Source organism: Acyrthosiphon pisum, chromosome A2, assembly GCF_005508785.2.
Source record: "Acyrthosiphon pisum isolate AL4f chromosome A2, pea_aphid_22Mar2018_4r6ur, whole genome shotgun sequence".
Lineage (NCBI taxonomy): Eukaryota > Metazoa > Arthropoda > Insecta > Hemiptera > Aphididae > Acyrthosiphon > Acyrthosiphon pisum.
In genome coordinates this window covers 37844543-37861225 of record NC_042495.1, presented here as the reverse complement: position 1 = coordinate 37861225, position 16683 = coordinate 37844543, and the positions used below count along the sequence as shown (strand labels likewise).

Genomic DNA, 16683 nt, shown 5'->3' with positions numbered 1-16683 from the left:
TAGTATAAATTATAATCAACTGAAACTTAGTGATCGTTTCACATTCAATAATCAATAGAATCCTTATAGGCCCCAATAAGCAGGGTGATGAGATACTCCATAAATGGAAATTATGTGATTGTGGCGCCTCATCACAAAACACATTAAGTGACTCCCTCGATTCGTCGTTTCAGAGAAACCATAAAAGGAATTCACTATAACACAGACGAATTGGTAGATTACATAATTTAGATCAAAGAACTAGATTTACAATTTTAAAATTAATAACAACTTAAATACTCCACTTGTATCTACGAAAGCTACCACTTATTAAGCTGCAGTTGACCATTGACCAATATCTCTATATTTTGTGTTACAATATATTGTTACTAAAATTTAAATCGTATATACGGATAAGTATTTAGTATATATTATTATGTATTTTATCTTATTTTAACTCGTTGTGAGCTTGCGTTTACGATTATAATAATTATTTTATTTTATTTAAATCTTAAAAAATATAATATGTACTTAATATTAAAAACATGTTACATCTACATTTTTTTTTTTTTTTTTAATATACAACATTTTGCTTAAGTTAAATTAAAATATATTATACCACTCAATGGTTGGATAGGATATTGAGATAGCTTTAGAGTGTAAAAAATATTCATTTGATTATAGATTTTATTTTTTTAAAACCATCTTGGAAATTTGAAAAAAATATGTCGGGTGTCTAAATAATATACACTAACCTTGTTTAATCGTCATTCCAAAAAGTGTTACGAGATGAGCTTTACTACCTCAAAATTCAAATAGTGTTTACCTAAGAATAAAACAAATTGCATTTTAACCAAATAGATTCTTTGCTCCACTCAGAATTTTAAAAGTGCAATGTGTACTTCTTTTCGTATCAGTCTTTTTCAATAAGACAACCTTTATTGGGTTGACTTGGGCACGAACTCAGTATGAATATTTAGCACCCTCAATCTTGTGGGTGGTGGCGATATATATATGTTCCTTTTTTATTTAAACATCGGTCGAAAGTAGAGTATCCGAGTTTTTAATATACATGAATTCCACGTGTGTGGTGAAACTATGTTCGTAAAGTGTTATGTCACAAAACCAATTGTCACATAAAATCCTATATAAAAAAAAAAAATTTCAATCGAAAAACTTTTAATAATTTATCTTAATAAAAACACTGTTACATTGAAAATAATATATTCCCATCAACAGTTGTTTTCGGAGAGATGGTAAAATGTTAATTCCATGGACCATTGAATAGTTAATAATACACACTACACATAACGTTACGTAGGTAAGTAAACTTTTATAACACCAACTCTAAAAAAAATTGAAATTCTAGAGTGAATGGTCTTGACATTATGAACATCATAGTGAATACAATAGGTAGGTTCTTAATAGAATTCTCCAATCATAAACTGAATGACTCAATGTCAAGTTTTCGACATTCATTCGTTTCAATTGTTTTTTCGATTATTGACTCATACTGTCGACTTCGACAGATTTGAAATAAGTACGTGGATACCTACATATTTATATACGTTTTCAACAGTCAAACGAGATATTATATTATATTATAGTTTTCGTGTAGAAATTTTACAATTGCATACCTAATAATAAAATATAATAAATATTAAATATACACATTTGTGTGCTATTATAATTTTGTATTGATTTTGTGTGGTTTAAGGGAAATAATACCGCTTTGCAATGGCTGGTTGCATAAATTTATACAAATACTCTCACGCTCGCAATATTTTTTTTTTATTTTTTTCATGACGTCGTTTATAAAGGTTGTGTTCGATGAGAACGTATTTTTTTTAACGTATGAGTGTCCATACACGTGTCAAGTATGCACGTGTGAAAAAGCAAAAAACAAAAGCGTGTTCGCTATACATTATATCAATATTATGTGTAAAGGACGGAATATAACAAAAAATATGAACGCATGCGAGCTTATACAAATATTATTTATCACGTGATAAAAAGTGACGCAGATGTACCATATGTATTATTATGCTCTTCAAAAAATAATCCATACTATATATCCGATGTGATAAACCATCTTTATTTCTCAAAAGTGTTTTATAAGAATAATTTAGATTTGCATACTTATAATTACAGTGATATATAAAAATTAATAAAACTTCGATAATTTTATATTTAATTGGTACTTATGCGGGTTGTATTTGAGTGCAATCATAACTATAATCAACATAATATATAGAATTTTTTCTTATGTAGGTATACTTGTGTTTAAATATTTATATTTATTATTTAAGGATAGTATATCCTCGAGTGTAAAATTATATTCAACCGTCGGCGTAAAAATGTGTACCTACATTTTTTGTTTCACTATGGATCGGAGAAACTGGGAAAAGATTTTTGAATATTCGTGTCAAAAAAAATTATTAAATTAGTAATTGAACTTAAAGCAAAGGTTTGAGACTGAAAACAACTATACCTATAAATATATTAACTCTGTTTGGATTGAATTTTTGCTTACGAGCTTCCTTTTCGGTTTGGTTGTTAAACATCGGCCATAAACTTTTAGTTACAATCTATTACTGGTTTATGTTTTGTGTATTAATATTTGTACATTAAGGTAACGGTTTTTATAATGAATGCAGATTTTAATTTTATATGATATCACGTCACGTCGGTTTTTAAGTGTTTTAATTTGTGTTTGAAACCTGTTCGAGTCCTACAGGGCCGATTCAACCCAACTGTCAGAGAATTTAAAACAAGCTTTTTACTGTTATTTTTGTCAGGTGTCGACAATTATTTCGACGATATTCGTGGACTTTGCACGTGCCGTGTTCGTGCGATACATGAACCGGTGCTGGTGCTGGAACCTAGAGAAGCGGTTCCCGCAGTACGGCGATTTCAAGATCGCCGAGAACATATTGCACCTGGTCAACAACCAGGGTATGGTGTGGATGGGCATGTTCTTTTCTCCCGGACTGCCCATCATCAACGTGGTCAAGTTGATGATCATGATGTACGTGCGGTCGTGGGCGGTGCTCACGTGCAACGTGCCGCACGACGTCGTGTTCCGGGCCAGCCGGAGCAACAACTTCTACCTGGGCCTGCTCCTCACGATGCTGTTCTTGTGCGTGTTGCCGGTCGGCTACGCCATCGTGTGGATCGAACCATCGTGGCACTGCGGCCCGTTCTCGCAGTACAAGAAGATCTATCACATCTTCACCAATTCCATCAAGAAGGCCGTGCCCAACCCGCATGTGCACCGAGTCCTCGACTACATAGCGTCACCAGGAATCGTCATACCGCTGCTGTTGCTGCTCATCCTTATCATATACTACTTGGCCTCACTCACGTCGTCGCTCCGGGAAGCCAACAACGATCTAAAAGTAAGTGAACCCGCCCAGCGTGCGTCCTGTACCACGGTAGTCGTGGGTCGAAGTAAAAATAATATTACAAAAAGTATTATGTCATTATGAAATACTTACGATCGCCAAAACACTTAACTTTTTAAAATAAAATGTACACTTGGTTGACTAGTTTAAAAATATTACTTGAGATCGTTACATATGTTTTTGATTTGGAGCTCGGTCCCAGATGTTAGGGTAATAGCCTACCCCCCTACTCTCCCCACTGTTGTCTCACTGTATCCATTACAAATATTAAGTTTGTACTTAAAATATATATTAATCTATTATGCACGAAAATATGACAATATAATGTAATGTAGCTTACGTTGGGAAAATGCAGGCGATATCATAGGGCTTGTTAGGGCAGAGTGGGCAGACAAATATATATTAGATAAAGTTCCTATAAAGCATAATGTTAATTTGATTACGAATAAGTAACTTGTTATTATTTTCCAGACATAAGTTGGTGATACGAAACACCAGTGAGTGTTTTTAAAATGTTTTATGTGACCATGTATTTAATTTTTATAATTATGGCTATAAATATTAGTTTATAATTATAACATTATTATTATTTAACCTTTATCGCATATATCATCATCTGAAATTAAATTCTAAATGTTTTAAAATTAATTATTATCAAGACTTCATACAAACATATTGTAGGTACTGTTTTTGGTGTCTTAAAAACGTACAACATGGCACAGACGGTTAGAATAATCCACTTAACTATGTTAGATAATATTAGAGTGAATTGTTGAAATATACTAAAATAAATTATAGTATAAAACTAACTTTTACGAAAGATGTTACAGTGGTTACTGCAGTACCTAACTATATTTTAGGTTTCTAAAAATAAGTTAAGAACACCTTATATAAGTGGTTACAACTTACAAGTACATAGTTAGGTTTTATTGTTGATATTAAGATATTTATTTATTGAGTAGGTTGTTTATATAGATTCGTACAGGCCAATATTAAAAATAGGTACGAAATATAAAAGTTAACAAATTCTTTTTAAATTGTATAATATAGAATTAAAGTTTATTGAACTGTATTAAAATATGTATAGACGCCAGGAATTCAGTACGATAATGATATAACTAACATTACAGTTAGAAATATCATGAGTAACTACGCTCTCAGTGTTAGCTTGTATAATTTGTTTTTGAAATGAACTGTATCTGTGAAGTTCCAACTTCCAATAATATAGGTAGTACCTTTTTAAATTATATATACAGTAGGAAACTTACAAGTTACAGCCCACCATTTCTATGTATAGTTAATCATATATGTATTATATTATTCTTCTGTATATGATAATAATTTTATGAATAAAAATCAGCGGAGGGCAAAAAACGTGAATATTTTATCAAGGTTTAACTTGAGTTTTCAAATTTATCTAAGATGCACGTAGGTATATTATAATATGTATATACAATAAATTCTAAATAACGCTAATATAACTGCAGAAGTGTACGAATAACGGTATATCCCTGCTAAAATAGGGCTACAAGGAACCTGTGAATAATATAGGTACCTAACATTATTATATGCGTTTTTTTCAGTGGCATCATTAAAGGTTTTAGTAGACTAGGGCAACTTTTTACTGCTTTTCTGACTCAACATTTGTTTTACTCAGATTCTCATAGCATAGTGCCATAGTGGTCAAGTTTGTGGGTGGGGGGTGTGGGGTAAATGTGCCGACTTAATGTTGATGTAAATACTAGACTGGGGAAAATGCCTAAGGACTCCTAAACTGTGGCCGAAGTGGCTGACTTGATACCGCGACCGTTGTCCATATTGGTTTAAGTAATTCGCAACTTCGCAAGCAGGTATAATGGTGATATTTTCCATTGACCTGCATAATTAATGGGGATCTGTAGCCACCAACCATTTTTCTGTAATTGTCAAGCCGTCAGATTCTCAACAATTTTTGATTAACACCATTTTTGGGTAGCCATTTGCGGGTGCGTAAAGTGTAATGTGCAGTGCGACGAGAAATGAGTGTTGCGTATATTATATTCGCGACCCTCATAACTTAAAGTCCAACGAAACCCGAAGATAACGAGCTAAGGACAGCGCTTAAAGTATAAGCACATACCTACATTATCACATAGGTATTTGTTTATTATTCACAGGTTCCTTGTACTGTGGCTTGTCTACCACTATTATTTAGAATTTATCGTAGTTACTTTGTACTATACCTATATAGTCTGCTGTACCTTGATAAAATCGTCACATAACCACTAAGTCCTAAAATACTGTAAAAAAATGGTCTTTCATAACATAGTTTAAATTTATTTAAAAATGTCAAATATAATTTGAATAATCGTATGATTAAAGCATAAAAACGAACTTTCACTCTATCGTATTTTTATGTGACGTAAGAGTAGTGCTAATGTGAGAGGAAGGATTGTTTTACGTGGCTCTATTTAATTATGTAGCTCGGGTAAAATTAATTTAAAAATTTAAATTTATAAGAATGGGTGGGAGGAATCGGCACCTTGACTTTAAGATTCTCAAAACTTATTTATTTTATCATATGCTAATTAAAACGTATAAAAAAAATTAAGTTCTAATTTAAACTTTATCGTTTTAGACATCCATTCATGGGTTGTTATGCGATCAAAATTCAAAATAATGTTGTTACTTGTTTAGTTGTACGAAAATAATAAGAAGTTTGTCTTACGGAAAGTTTACTCAGCCATTGTACGACACGGGGTTATTAATTAAAACAAAAATCTAAGCAGACGATCAAAATGTATTGTTACATTTAAACAATTGTATGTGCACAACAACTCGCGTGAATTAAAACTATTGTGAATAATAAGGGATACAGAATGACGGAAGAAATCGATTAATCTTAATTGTCCACAAAACACATCACGATAATATGATACAATATATGATGAAAGAGTGGACTGCATTTTGAATGAATTATGCAACTAACATTGCAAACTTAATAAAAACAAATTAACGGTTAATATAATACAAATCTGATCATTAACCTAATATTTTTTTTTTTTATTAACAAAAATAAAATTACTCTCGGCGACATAGGCCATCGGAATACAGTTATTATTTAATGTAACTTATTTCTAATGATGTACAGATAGGTTTGTGAAAAATTTATATAAGTTTTACAGTTTGTTTTTATGAACTAATATTATTTTGGAATATAATATAAAAGACAAAATATAGGTATATTACTGATTTGTCGACGGCAAGACATTTTAAATTTACATTTTCACTTCACAATAATTCTAATATATTATACCTAACTGAATGCCTAAATGTCCAATTGAATGTCACTGAAGAACCATTTAACGATATAAAATTACTTAATAGATAAATACATAAATAAACATATTATAATATTTATGCACGTTCGTTTACCAAAGTCATTACCGGTTAACATTCGACAAACCGTTTTCGCATACATATTTGATGACCCATTGTAATAACCTATATATTAGTAATTTACTAATATAGGATAGGTATTCTTTGAGGAGATTTAGTTGAAATTGAAGTCACCTCTTTTAACAAATGTTCCAAAATATTATATATGTTACTCATCATTGAGTTAAGACAACACAGTCAGTAAAAGTATAAATAATAGTAACAAATGTTTACATTAACAATTAATAGCTCCGATTTAAGTAGACAAACAAATTCGCATTAGGTACTGCAAAATACACGGGCATTACATTTACATACATAATAAAACAGATAAAATGTCAGTTATTATAATCAAAAACAATAGTAATATTAATATTAATATAGTACCTATAATTTATATTAATTAAGTTAAAGTACTTCTATTAAAAAAAAAATAATATATAGGTACTTGCCAACAATGTTAATAGGTAGGTAACAATATAGTAATAATAAATATTATATTTTAATACAAATTATAAAAACACATTATTATTTCCCACAAGACAATTTTGGTACAAGCTTCAAAGATTTAAAACTATTGACTCCAAAAATAGATAGTGATGGCAACAAAATTAATTTATACATTGGTAGGTTCCTAAATATAGGTAGTTATAAAATAATAATTACTATAAATTCGCTCCAATAGTACAAGGTTCAACTAAACATTAAGTATACTTCTCAAACATGAATTATTAGAGGTGGCTAAGTCCCCGTTAGCCCCGCATCAACCATCTGGACTATTGCAACTACACTTAGAAGTCTATAAAGTGATAGTAACACTGGGCGTCCGGACACTCCGGTGGGGCGAGCTATGTTGCATGTGAAATCCCATACCAAATAATATTTTACCACCGTCCCTAATAGTGATTGTAATTATCACGATATTCGCAGACGCAACTGAGACGGGAGCGGACCGAAGAACGTCGAAAAATGTTTCAGTTAGTAAACAGGAAGAAGCAGGGTGGTGGTGTCGACGGCGATGACGACGACGATTACACGTGTATGGATACAACGCTGGCAAAGTGGAGACATATAATGCCAGACAGCAAACAGCAGACAGATGATCCAAGCTCCGTGTTAAAAATTGCCGAGAAAAAGCTCACGGGTAAGACCGCACATGCCTGAAATAATACTTATACTCAAGGGACGGATTGGGATGCTAATTTGGTAGGTACTGGAAATCTGTACCAAGTGGCCCATTTTTCATAATCAACCTGCCTTAAAATATATTATTTTTAATATTCAAGTTCCAAGTGCCATAGACATATTATATATTTACTTATCTAGTAATAAAATAAATACAGTTTTCCTATGTTCATTATAATATTTTTCTTCGGGCTCTTTTTTTTTTTACTTAAATTTATTAAAAAATAAATCATTATTAAATTAATAATGGAAAAATTAGTTTTTTGAAATATTTATTCAGAATATATTACGGTTTTGTAGAAAAATTAATTATACTCTAGTCTTATAGGCTCCTAAACATATGTTTAGAACACCTTATATTCCTGTTGTGTCCGTCCATTAGTTAGCAGTACCTACATAGTTACGATTGTTGATACATAATATTGTTGATTTGTATTTATTTATTGTCCTTAGTAACTGTACATAAATTGTAATAGGAGTAAATAATTTAACTGTTATAATTTATTGCGTTCATAGTATTAAAATATGTTTAGAAACAGGACAGCTCTCGAAAAGAGAGCTTTCCTAACTTGTTTTTGCTATAACCTTATAAAAGTAAGTGTGATGTTAAAAATCTGATAATTCCATTATTTAAATCTTAAATCATACCAATAAAAAAAACTTAATCAATCAAATAAAGTTTTTACATTTTTAACGATACAATTCAAATTTTTTTCCAGTTTTTTTGGTTATAACTTCCATTTTAAAAACAAGTTAATTTTTTAAACACTTTAAGATGCTTTGCCTACCACAGATTTAGGTACATTGTGTTAAAAAAATTATGGTAATAACTATAAGGCTCAGATTTCGATGCATTTGCATATTTTTTTCTAAAATGCTTGACATGATAGTTTCCAAGATACAAAATATGTGTTACAACTTTACAAGTACACACTAAAAATTATGCCAACAACCTTCTTTTTTGGTCATGTTTCGCGCTTTTGGAGGTGTTTGATATTTATGATGTTTATAAGTGCATCTTTAAACACTTTTACGGCATTATTTTTTTTTAGTTTATTTTTTAATCTATTTCTAGTGACATTACGAAAAAATATATAAATACACATATTGTACCAAAACAACATAATCTGGTAATCTGGTATTTAAATAAAACGATTTACAAATATATCTTTATTTCAGACGAAGTGCTGGGTCAATTCTGTGTAATTTTTTTAGATCATAAATGTATTTTTTTGCGTTTTAGGTCATAAATGGATTTTTTGAAAGGGCATTTTCCCATATTTTTAACGGCATTTAAATCCGAGCCCTAGTATTAAATTATAATTGTGTAGTTATACACTATTAGCTATTCTGGCATCGATCAAGGCTTTTGATAATCAAGCTAAAATATTTTCAAGCATATGCCTACCTGTTTTTATTATAATTATTATTATACATCAGTATATTACTTGATATGGATACAAAATGGTTAAGATCAACGTTAGGTACAATAAACGTGATAGTAAAATGTGTCAAATTGACCAATTTGGCTATTCCGGCCGTCGCGTTGGTGTGGACTGTGGACATAACAAATGCCAATTGTAAACATTTATCACAATATAAAGCATAAGTAAATGCAGTGTTTTCAGTTGAACGTTTTTCATAGTATAATGTATATGTATAATGCACTACAACACATACAACGTACACGATATTCCGATTACCGTTGGCGTTCAGTGATAAAAACTGAAAATGGCACTCTGATAAGTGACGTTGAGATTGTTATAATATATACTATAACGCCATAGTAGTATACAATCGTAGTTATAGGCGTATAAAGTACAAATCTGTGTAAGTACCTGTAATAATAATATATAGACACGTCACACGTGTCCAACAGTATAGGTATACAATTAATATATACGTATACTTTATATAGCTTAAACTATACGTAGTAGTAGTAGTAGTAGTAGATAATACAGATCAGTGATAAACATAAAATGATAATCGGTGGTGCCGCCGCATCCCCGACCGGACCCTCCCCCCCTTTGTCCGGGACGTAAATAAAACCCTTATACCAATCCGGGTGCATTTAATAATTCAAAAGACTGAATAAATAACGCACTCGCGTGGCGGGATTTAGTGAACCGCACTATATGCACGTACCGGTATAACTACAACTTAATGGTGACGGTGTAGTGCGTGGTTGTTAATGACAAACTATCCCGTCCGAATGGACACGGCCGACAGTATAATAATAGTTTATCGATCGCGATGCAGTCCAAAAATGTTATTTGTTTTGTGAGAAAATACTAGATTTGAGTTCAAAAACAAAAAAAATTGTTGTATGAACTATATAGGTACATTAAATTCTCATTAAAGATAGATAGGTAACCTAATCAATTTGTTTTGCGAATATTTTTTATTTACCGAACAAATAGTCAATAAGTATACTACCTATATATTATTATAATGATATTATCACAATAAGATTTAAAAGTTGTGGTCGAATCTTCTAAATTCTGCATACAATTTTCTATATCATGATAATTGATAATATTATGATGTACCTATATTGTATAATAATGAATCATCAAATGAATTATTTATAAATTTAATTTTAAGCTTTTAGTTTAATTTTATTGCAGTTAACGTGGGCAAGTGAAAAATATAACTGTTTGCATTTTAAAACCCTTTTATATGTGTAAGCATTTATTGAAACTGTAAGTAGTAGGTTTCTCTTTTTAAATCATTATTATTTAACAAATTTTAAATTTGTCACTTCATCTATTTTTCTTAGCATATAAAATGGTGTTTATCTTCTTATACATTATTTTAGACTAATAAATAGGTATTAAAACGTTGTTCATAAACTAAAATGTAATATAATGTTAAATTTAAAATTTAACCATTTCACAATTATACACTTCATTTTTATATAATACCATTAGGTATTATTATTTATTAATAGCAATATTATTACCATAGGTATCTATATTTTCCATTTTATATTAAGTAGAGAAAATCTTAATTAAATTATAGAACTGTCAATTTACTGCCAAATAACATAGTAATTTATACAGTGATTCAAATAATTAGTAAATTGTTTGTGATCATATTTAAAATAAGCAAGTAAGTAGGAAGGGAAAACAACACTTAACCCTTGAGAATTTGTTTTGAAATTTAAATATTAAGATTTGTAAAATTTCTATAATATTGGATTTAAAAAAAATAATTTATAAATGTAAAGAAGTCGTTTACAAGTACGTTTTCTAATAAATATAAATTAGGATTAAAAAATTTTGGCGAAAAATTAATATAGGTACCTGCAGCAAGCCTAGAATCGGCGATGGTCCACGTTTTTCCATTAAACCTATTAAACTTGCATATTCGTTTATTATTTATTAATTATTATTATTATTAGGATTCATAATACCTATATTCACGTATAAAAATAATTATTAACATATTAGGTGATAATATGTTTGTTTTATATTAATTAAAACGATTGTTTTTTCAAAACTATGTATGTACTATTTATCGATTGAACCGTAATGGTAGTCCCTAATTTAAATATTTAAACATATTTTAATCATAAGCGTTTTACGTTTATGTATTATATACAAAATGCTTTTAATAAACCATCGCACTGATTTTTATGCTTGAAAACTAAAATTAGATTGTAGTAATTATCGTAGTAATAAAAGTAGTATTGCAATACCTAGTCCTATAATATTACTTTTTAGTAATTTTTGGAGACTGATAGAATAATTGTTTTCAATTATAACACAGACAACGAGGTGTTGGACAAAGTGCGTGAGAAACTCGTGCACATGGAAGCGGAGGATCAGCAGCCCGAAAATAAACACAATCCATATCGAGAAGACCAACAGCAACAGCAGACGCAACCTCAGCCCACGAAGGTCCAACGTAATCATCATCACCATCAGCCACCTCAACTGCAACACCATCACCATCATCACCACCATCACCAGCAGCATCTCTACCACCACCTCCGACGGCCCTCGAGAAGTGAAGAGCCGCGGGACACAGCGGCGACGCTGCGCAAGTGGAAAAAGTCCAAAATGGTCCGGCATCCGTCGTCGGAGTCCGAGTCGTCGGATCAGTCGGAAGCAGTACCGGAAATCCGTGAAACAGTCCAACCTCAGGTCGCCACTGCCTCACACGTCTCCGGGTCACATCATAGGACCACAGCCGCTGAACTTCCGGTCGGAGGCGCTGTCGTTGAGGATGGAGGTCCAGTGCCTGCCGTAGATCAGCCCGTCAAGCAGAGGGCTAGGCTCAAGTTGGCACAGATATTGTACAAAGAGGCGAGGAGGAGAAGACAAAAATACGTAGAGGAGCTGCAAAATCAACAAGAATAAACAGAAAACAACAGATTTACACCGTAAGTTGTTTGCGTGTCACCTTTGTTTGATATGATATTTTTATACAAAAGTCTTATAGTCCCTAAAATTTGTTTTTGGATCACGTGTATCGGTTGTTTGGGCCATTGGGCATAACACTTCTCTACCAAAAGTGTACCTTTTCCATTTCTACCAAATGAGATATTGACCACTTTTCCACCAAAAACGTTTCTATACTCCGATATTAAAAGTTGTAATATAGGTATAGACGTATAGTAAGTTTATTTAAAAATAGTAAATACTATAAAGTTTAAAAAAAAACAGTATATTATCTAATATCTTATATATTTTGGTAAAATTATATTTATTTCGATAATAATATTATTCTCTTTACCGATATCAAAGTCGTGAGTTTGTCTGATAAGTACCCATAAATATATTTATTTATAAAATATATATACTTTAGGTGTGTGCGTGGATAAAAGTTAGGTGGATCGGTAGGACGATAGCTATTCAATCATATTGTTATATATGTTCAAGATATATATATTTAATATCACAACACATCGAATATAGTATCGTTACAAGTATAATTCATTTATGATTGATTTATCACAGCATTTCCATATAATATATTTTGGTTTCTAGGTTTAGATAAAACATAATATTTAACGTAAAAGTTGTTATATATTATTGCTATAAATTCCACAAGCGTTACAACATATCTTACCGTTCTATTATAGCTTTACCGTTGTTGATTTTCAAAATATTTGATTCCTGTTTACCGATACAAAAGCAAAGTGTAAGCACATCATTAAAAAAATAAATTTTAAAAATCATTTATTAGTGCAACCCTACATTATGGGACGTAGGTACAGTACAACTTTTAAGTCTCTAGCTATCATAAATATGTACGCTGATTAATCAGCCAAGACATATTATTTTTATTTTGTAGAGTAGTAATTAATTATAATTAATAATTACTTTAGTACTTTATGACAGCATCTATAAACGCCAAACTTAATCTATTTGCACCCTTCAGATAATAATGAATACATATTTCAAGTATCATGACGATTGGTCCAGTAGCTTTGTAAGAGATACCGAAATTATAATGTAAAATACGTTGTAATGAGAGATAGAAAGGCTACACTTCGCTCCGACCAATAAAAAAAATTAATAGTGTATAATTATTATTCTAATATATTATTAAAAAGAGATATTAAAGTGTTTATACGGTACAATTAGAAAAAAAAATGATAAGCTAATTATAAAACTAAATATATTTATTTTCATTTATTAAACAAATTGACATTGCATGATTAAAATTAGTTATTTGAATTTCAAAATAAAACTATATTATAATATAAGTAATTACATTTTTTTTTTTATATCATGTTCATTCAGTGCCGTTACATGGCTATTATTAGTGCTTAATTATTTTTATAATATAGTTATATTTTAAATCCTTATAATTATAAGGAAAAGGGACATTTTTAGTGGTCACGAGTATTGGAGGGGGAGGTACACTTTTGGTGAAAAGGATACCGTTTGCTTATAAGTTATAATATACCATAATAAATTACCTGCCTTTAAAAATACTGTGCATCATTCAGGTATAACAGCCATCTGTACCCATTTTAGAAATGTTATCTGGTATTCAATATTCCACTTTGGCGTGAATATCGAAAATCTAACAAATTGTTTGGGAACAGAAATAATAATATATTTATTATATAATTATTTACAATTAAGAGAAAATCTAACAATTTATTTAATGATGATACAAAATAAATTACAATATTTCATATCTTAGAAAAACGATATAATTATAGATAAAAATTACTTAATATGTTGATTATTATTCATAGTTTTATACTTTTATGGATTATGATTATATAAATATCTAATAACAGAAAAGTACGATTGGGTTAAAATATTGAAAGTTAAAATAGTAATATTACAATATGAGTTAAGATTTAAAACACATTTTAACAATAATATTATTTTTGGGTGAATAGGTACTATTAATTACATGGGTATCACAATATTTGTACTTAAACTCTGTCTGAAGTACACTTTATTTTAAATTTGTGCCCAAATTAATGGTAAAATATTATACACAATTTACACAAATGGTTGCAGATAACCCTTCATTTTTTAGGTACCTATATAAGGAGAAGATACCTTTTTATTGTGAGACGGTAGAGTATAGTTTATTCATTGTATTTCCTGTGAAATTAATTAGAATAAACTCGATTAATCAAATTTTAGCAGTTTAGACAATTATTGATCTAAAAATGAATATCAAAAGAATGTAATTAAAATATCTATAATAATTATAATGGAGGACACTAGGACACGATCATAATATAACCCATACCCATACTTTATATAACTATGCTCCGGATTTATATGCATATTAAATTTGCATATTTTTTTAACTGTCCAAAAAGTATCTATAGATAAGCTACAAGTTTGAATTATAGTCAATATAGATCCGGAATACAAAGTCTTATTTTGCATATTTTGTCATTTTTTGATGTGTACTGCATATTTCTGTATTTTACGAATAGGTACATAAGTGTTTCATACCCATTTGCTTTACTATTATTCGTTCGTTTTTCCGGACTATTCCAGGCGGGTCAACATTAAGGAAAACTATTAATTCGATGTATACGAACAAAGTGATTTTGTTTCATATCAAAGAATATGGATAAAAATCGTGTAAAATAATACAACTATAGGTACACGTATTCCCGCTCCTATTCATTTAATTATTAATTGAAATGTATTTTTGTTTGCATCATTTTGCATATTTTAATGATAATCAGTGTACAAATGCATGAATATTTCGTACCGTTTTAGTGCATATAAGGCCAAATTTATAACCTAGTGAAATTATGTGAATAATGTTTGAACTGCCATAGGTAATAATTTAAGTAGCCAGTTTAGGAGTGACTGTACTTTTTCTTAAAGCCAATTATATAAGATGACGTTTTTTGTTATTACCTGTGGTAAATAATATGATGTATACAAATATTAATATATTATGATACTCGACGTCGACACACCAATTTTTATTTAATTTGTGTGCACACAACCATGGTTGAACTCATAGTTATTTTAATAAATAAAATAATTATTAAAAAAAGTTAATACGACGATAAACAATAACGATGATATAGGTTTTTTGAAATAGTCGATAATATAAAAATATATGGATAGTACGCAAACGATAACCGGTGATTTAACGTTAACTACATACCTACAAATGACCGAAACGGTCGTACTTACATCTGCACACGACCTATAATTTCATTAATATTTTGTTTTACGGTTTCAGAGAACATACTTTTCGGAAGCGCCGGTTGGATTTCGAATTAGTCCTGACATCTAAGAAAAATCTTTCTCGTCTATATTACATCAAAATATTATAATACATATTATATTGTATTATATATTAATCAGTGTAGGTGTCAAATGATTAGTTTCTTAGCACGCCATTGTTTATACTGTACCACTGTACCTAGTTCAGAACTATATTATATTATTAAATATCTGCACGTCACTGTTAAAACACGACCATACTTAAGTCTATATATTGAGATTTAAGGCTATATTGTAATCGTGTAGTTGTTGTTGAATTCATATATTATTAAAAACATTTATAATTTTACTAAAAAATTTTTAGTCATAATCGTTTAACTTTGAATATAATTTTAATTTTTTTATTATTGTTCTTAAACGTTTAAGTTTGAATACATTATTTATCGTTATGCTGATTATCTCTTTCTCTTCGAGTCACCTATTTGTATAATATATATATTAAATAAATAAATAATATATATTATTTATATATATATATACATACTCCGTATATCCACAAAAACAGGGTAAACGAGAAAAGCGAAGTTGAGCCGCATGAACAAAATACAAAAGTTAAACAAATTGTAAGTCATAGGAATTTAGAAATGTATGCTCCAATAGTTTAATGCATGTCCCGCAAACAGAATTAAAAAATATGCATAGGTAGGTACTGGAGTTATATAAGTAACTGAGTTATACCCTTATAGAGTGTACTCTGCTTTTGTGTATACACAGTATTTATGTGTATTTTATATTTTTATACACATATAATATATATATTGTACTGCTATGGCATTAAATATAGGTACCAACTCAAGTCAAATATTGTATATATTTAATAGAGTACAACGTGGGTGGTATCTAGCTGCACTCTTCATATATCGACTATCATATACATATATATAATACATTGATATGATACCAATGAATTTTAATTTATTATTTTGTAATACGTATACTATAACGGTCTATAAGCCATAAAT

The 16683-nt window shown here is 29.9% G+C and overlaps 1 protein-coding gene across 1 annotated transcript in view; it reads left to right on the top strand.

Moving 5' to 3' along the window:
• The window catches only part of LOC100165476 (transmembrane channel-like protein 2), a 40679-nt gene extending 24528 nt beyond the window's left edge, over positions 1-16151 (top strand). Inside the window, exons 11-14 of the mRNA XM_029489671.1 lie at positions 2778-3377; positions 7731-7944; positions 11757-12372; positions 15678-16151. Of these exons, the coding sequence (XP_029345531.1) occupies positions 2778-3377; positions 7731-7944; positions 11757-12349 (1407 nt within the window). The 3' untranslated portion in view covers positions 12350-12372; positions 15678-16151. The remainder of the gene's footprint in view (positions 1-2777; positions 3378-7730; positions 7945-11756; positions 12373-15677) is intronic.
• Positions 16152-16683: the final 532 nt, after the last annotated feature.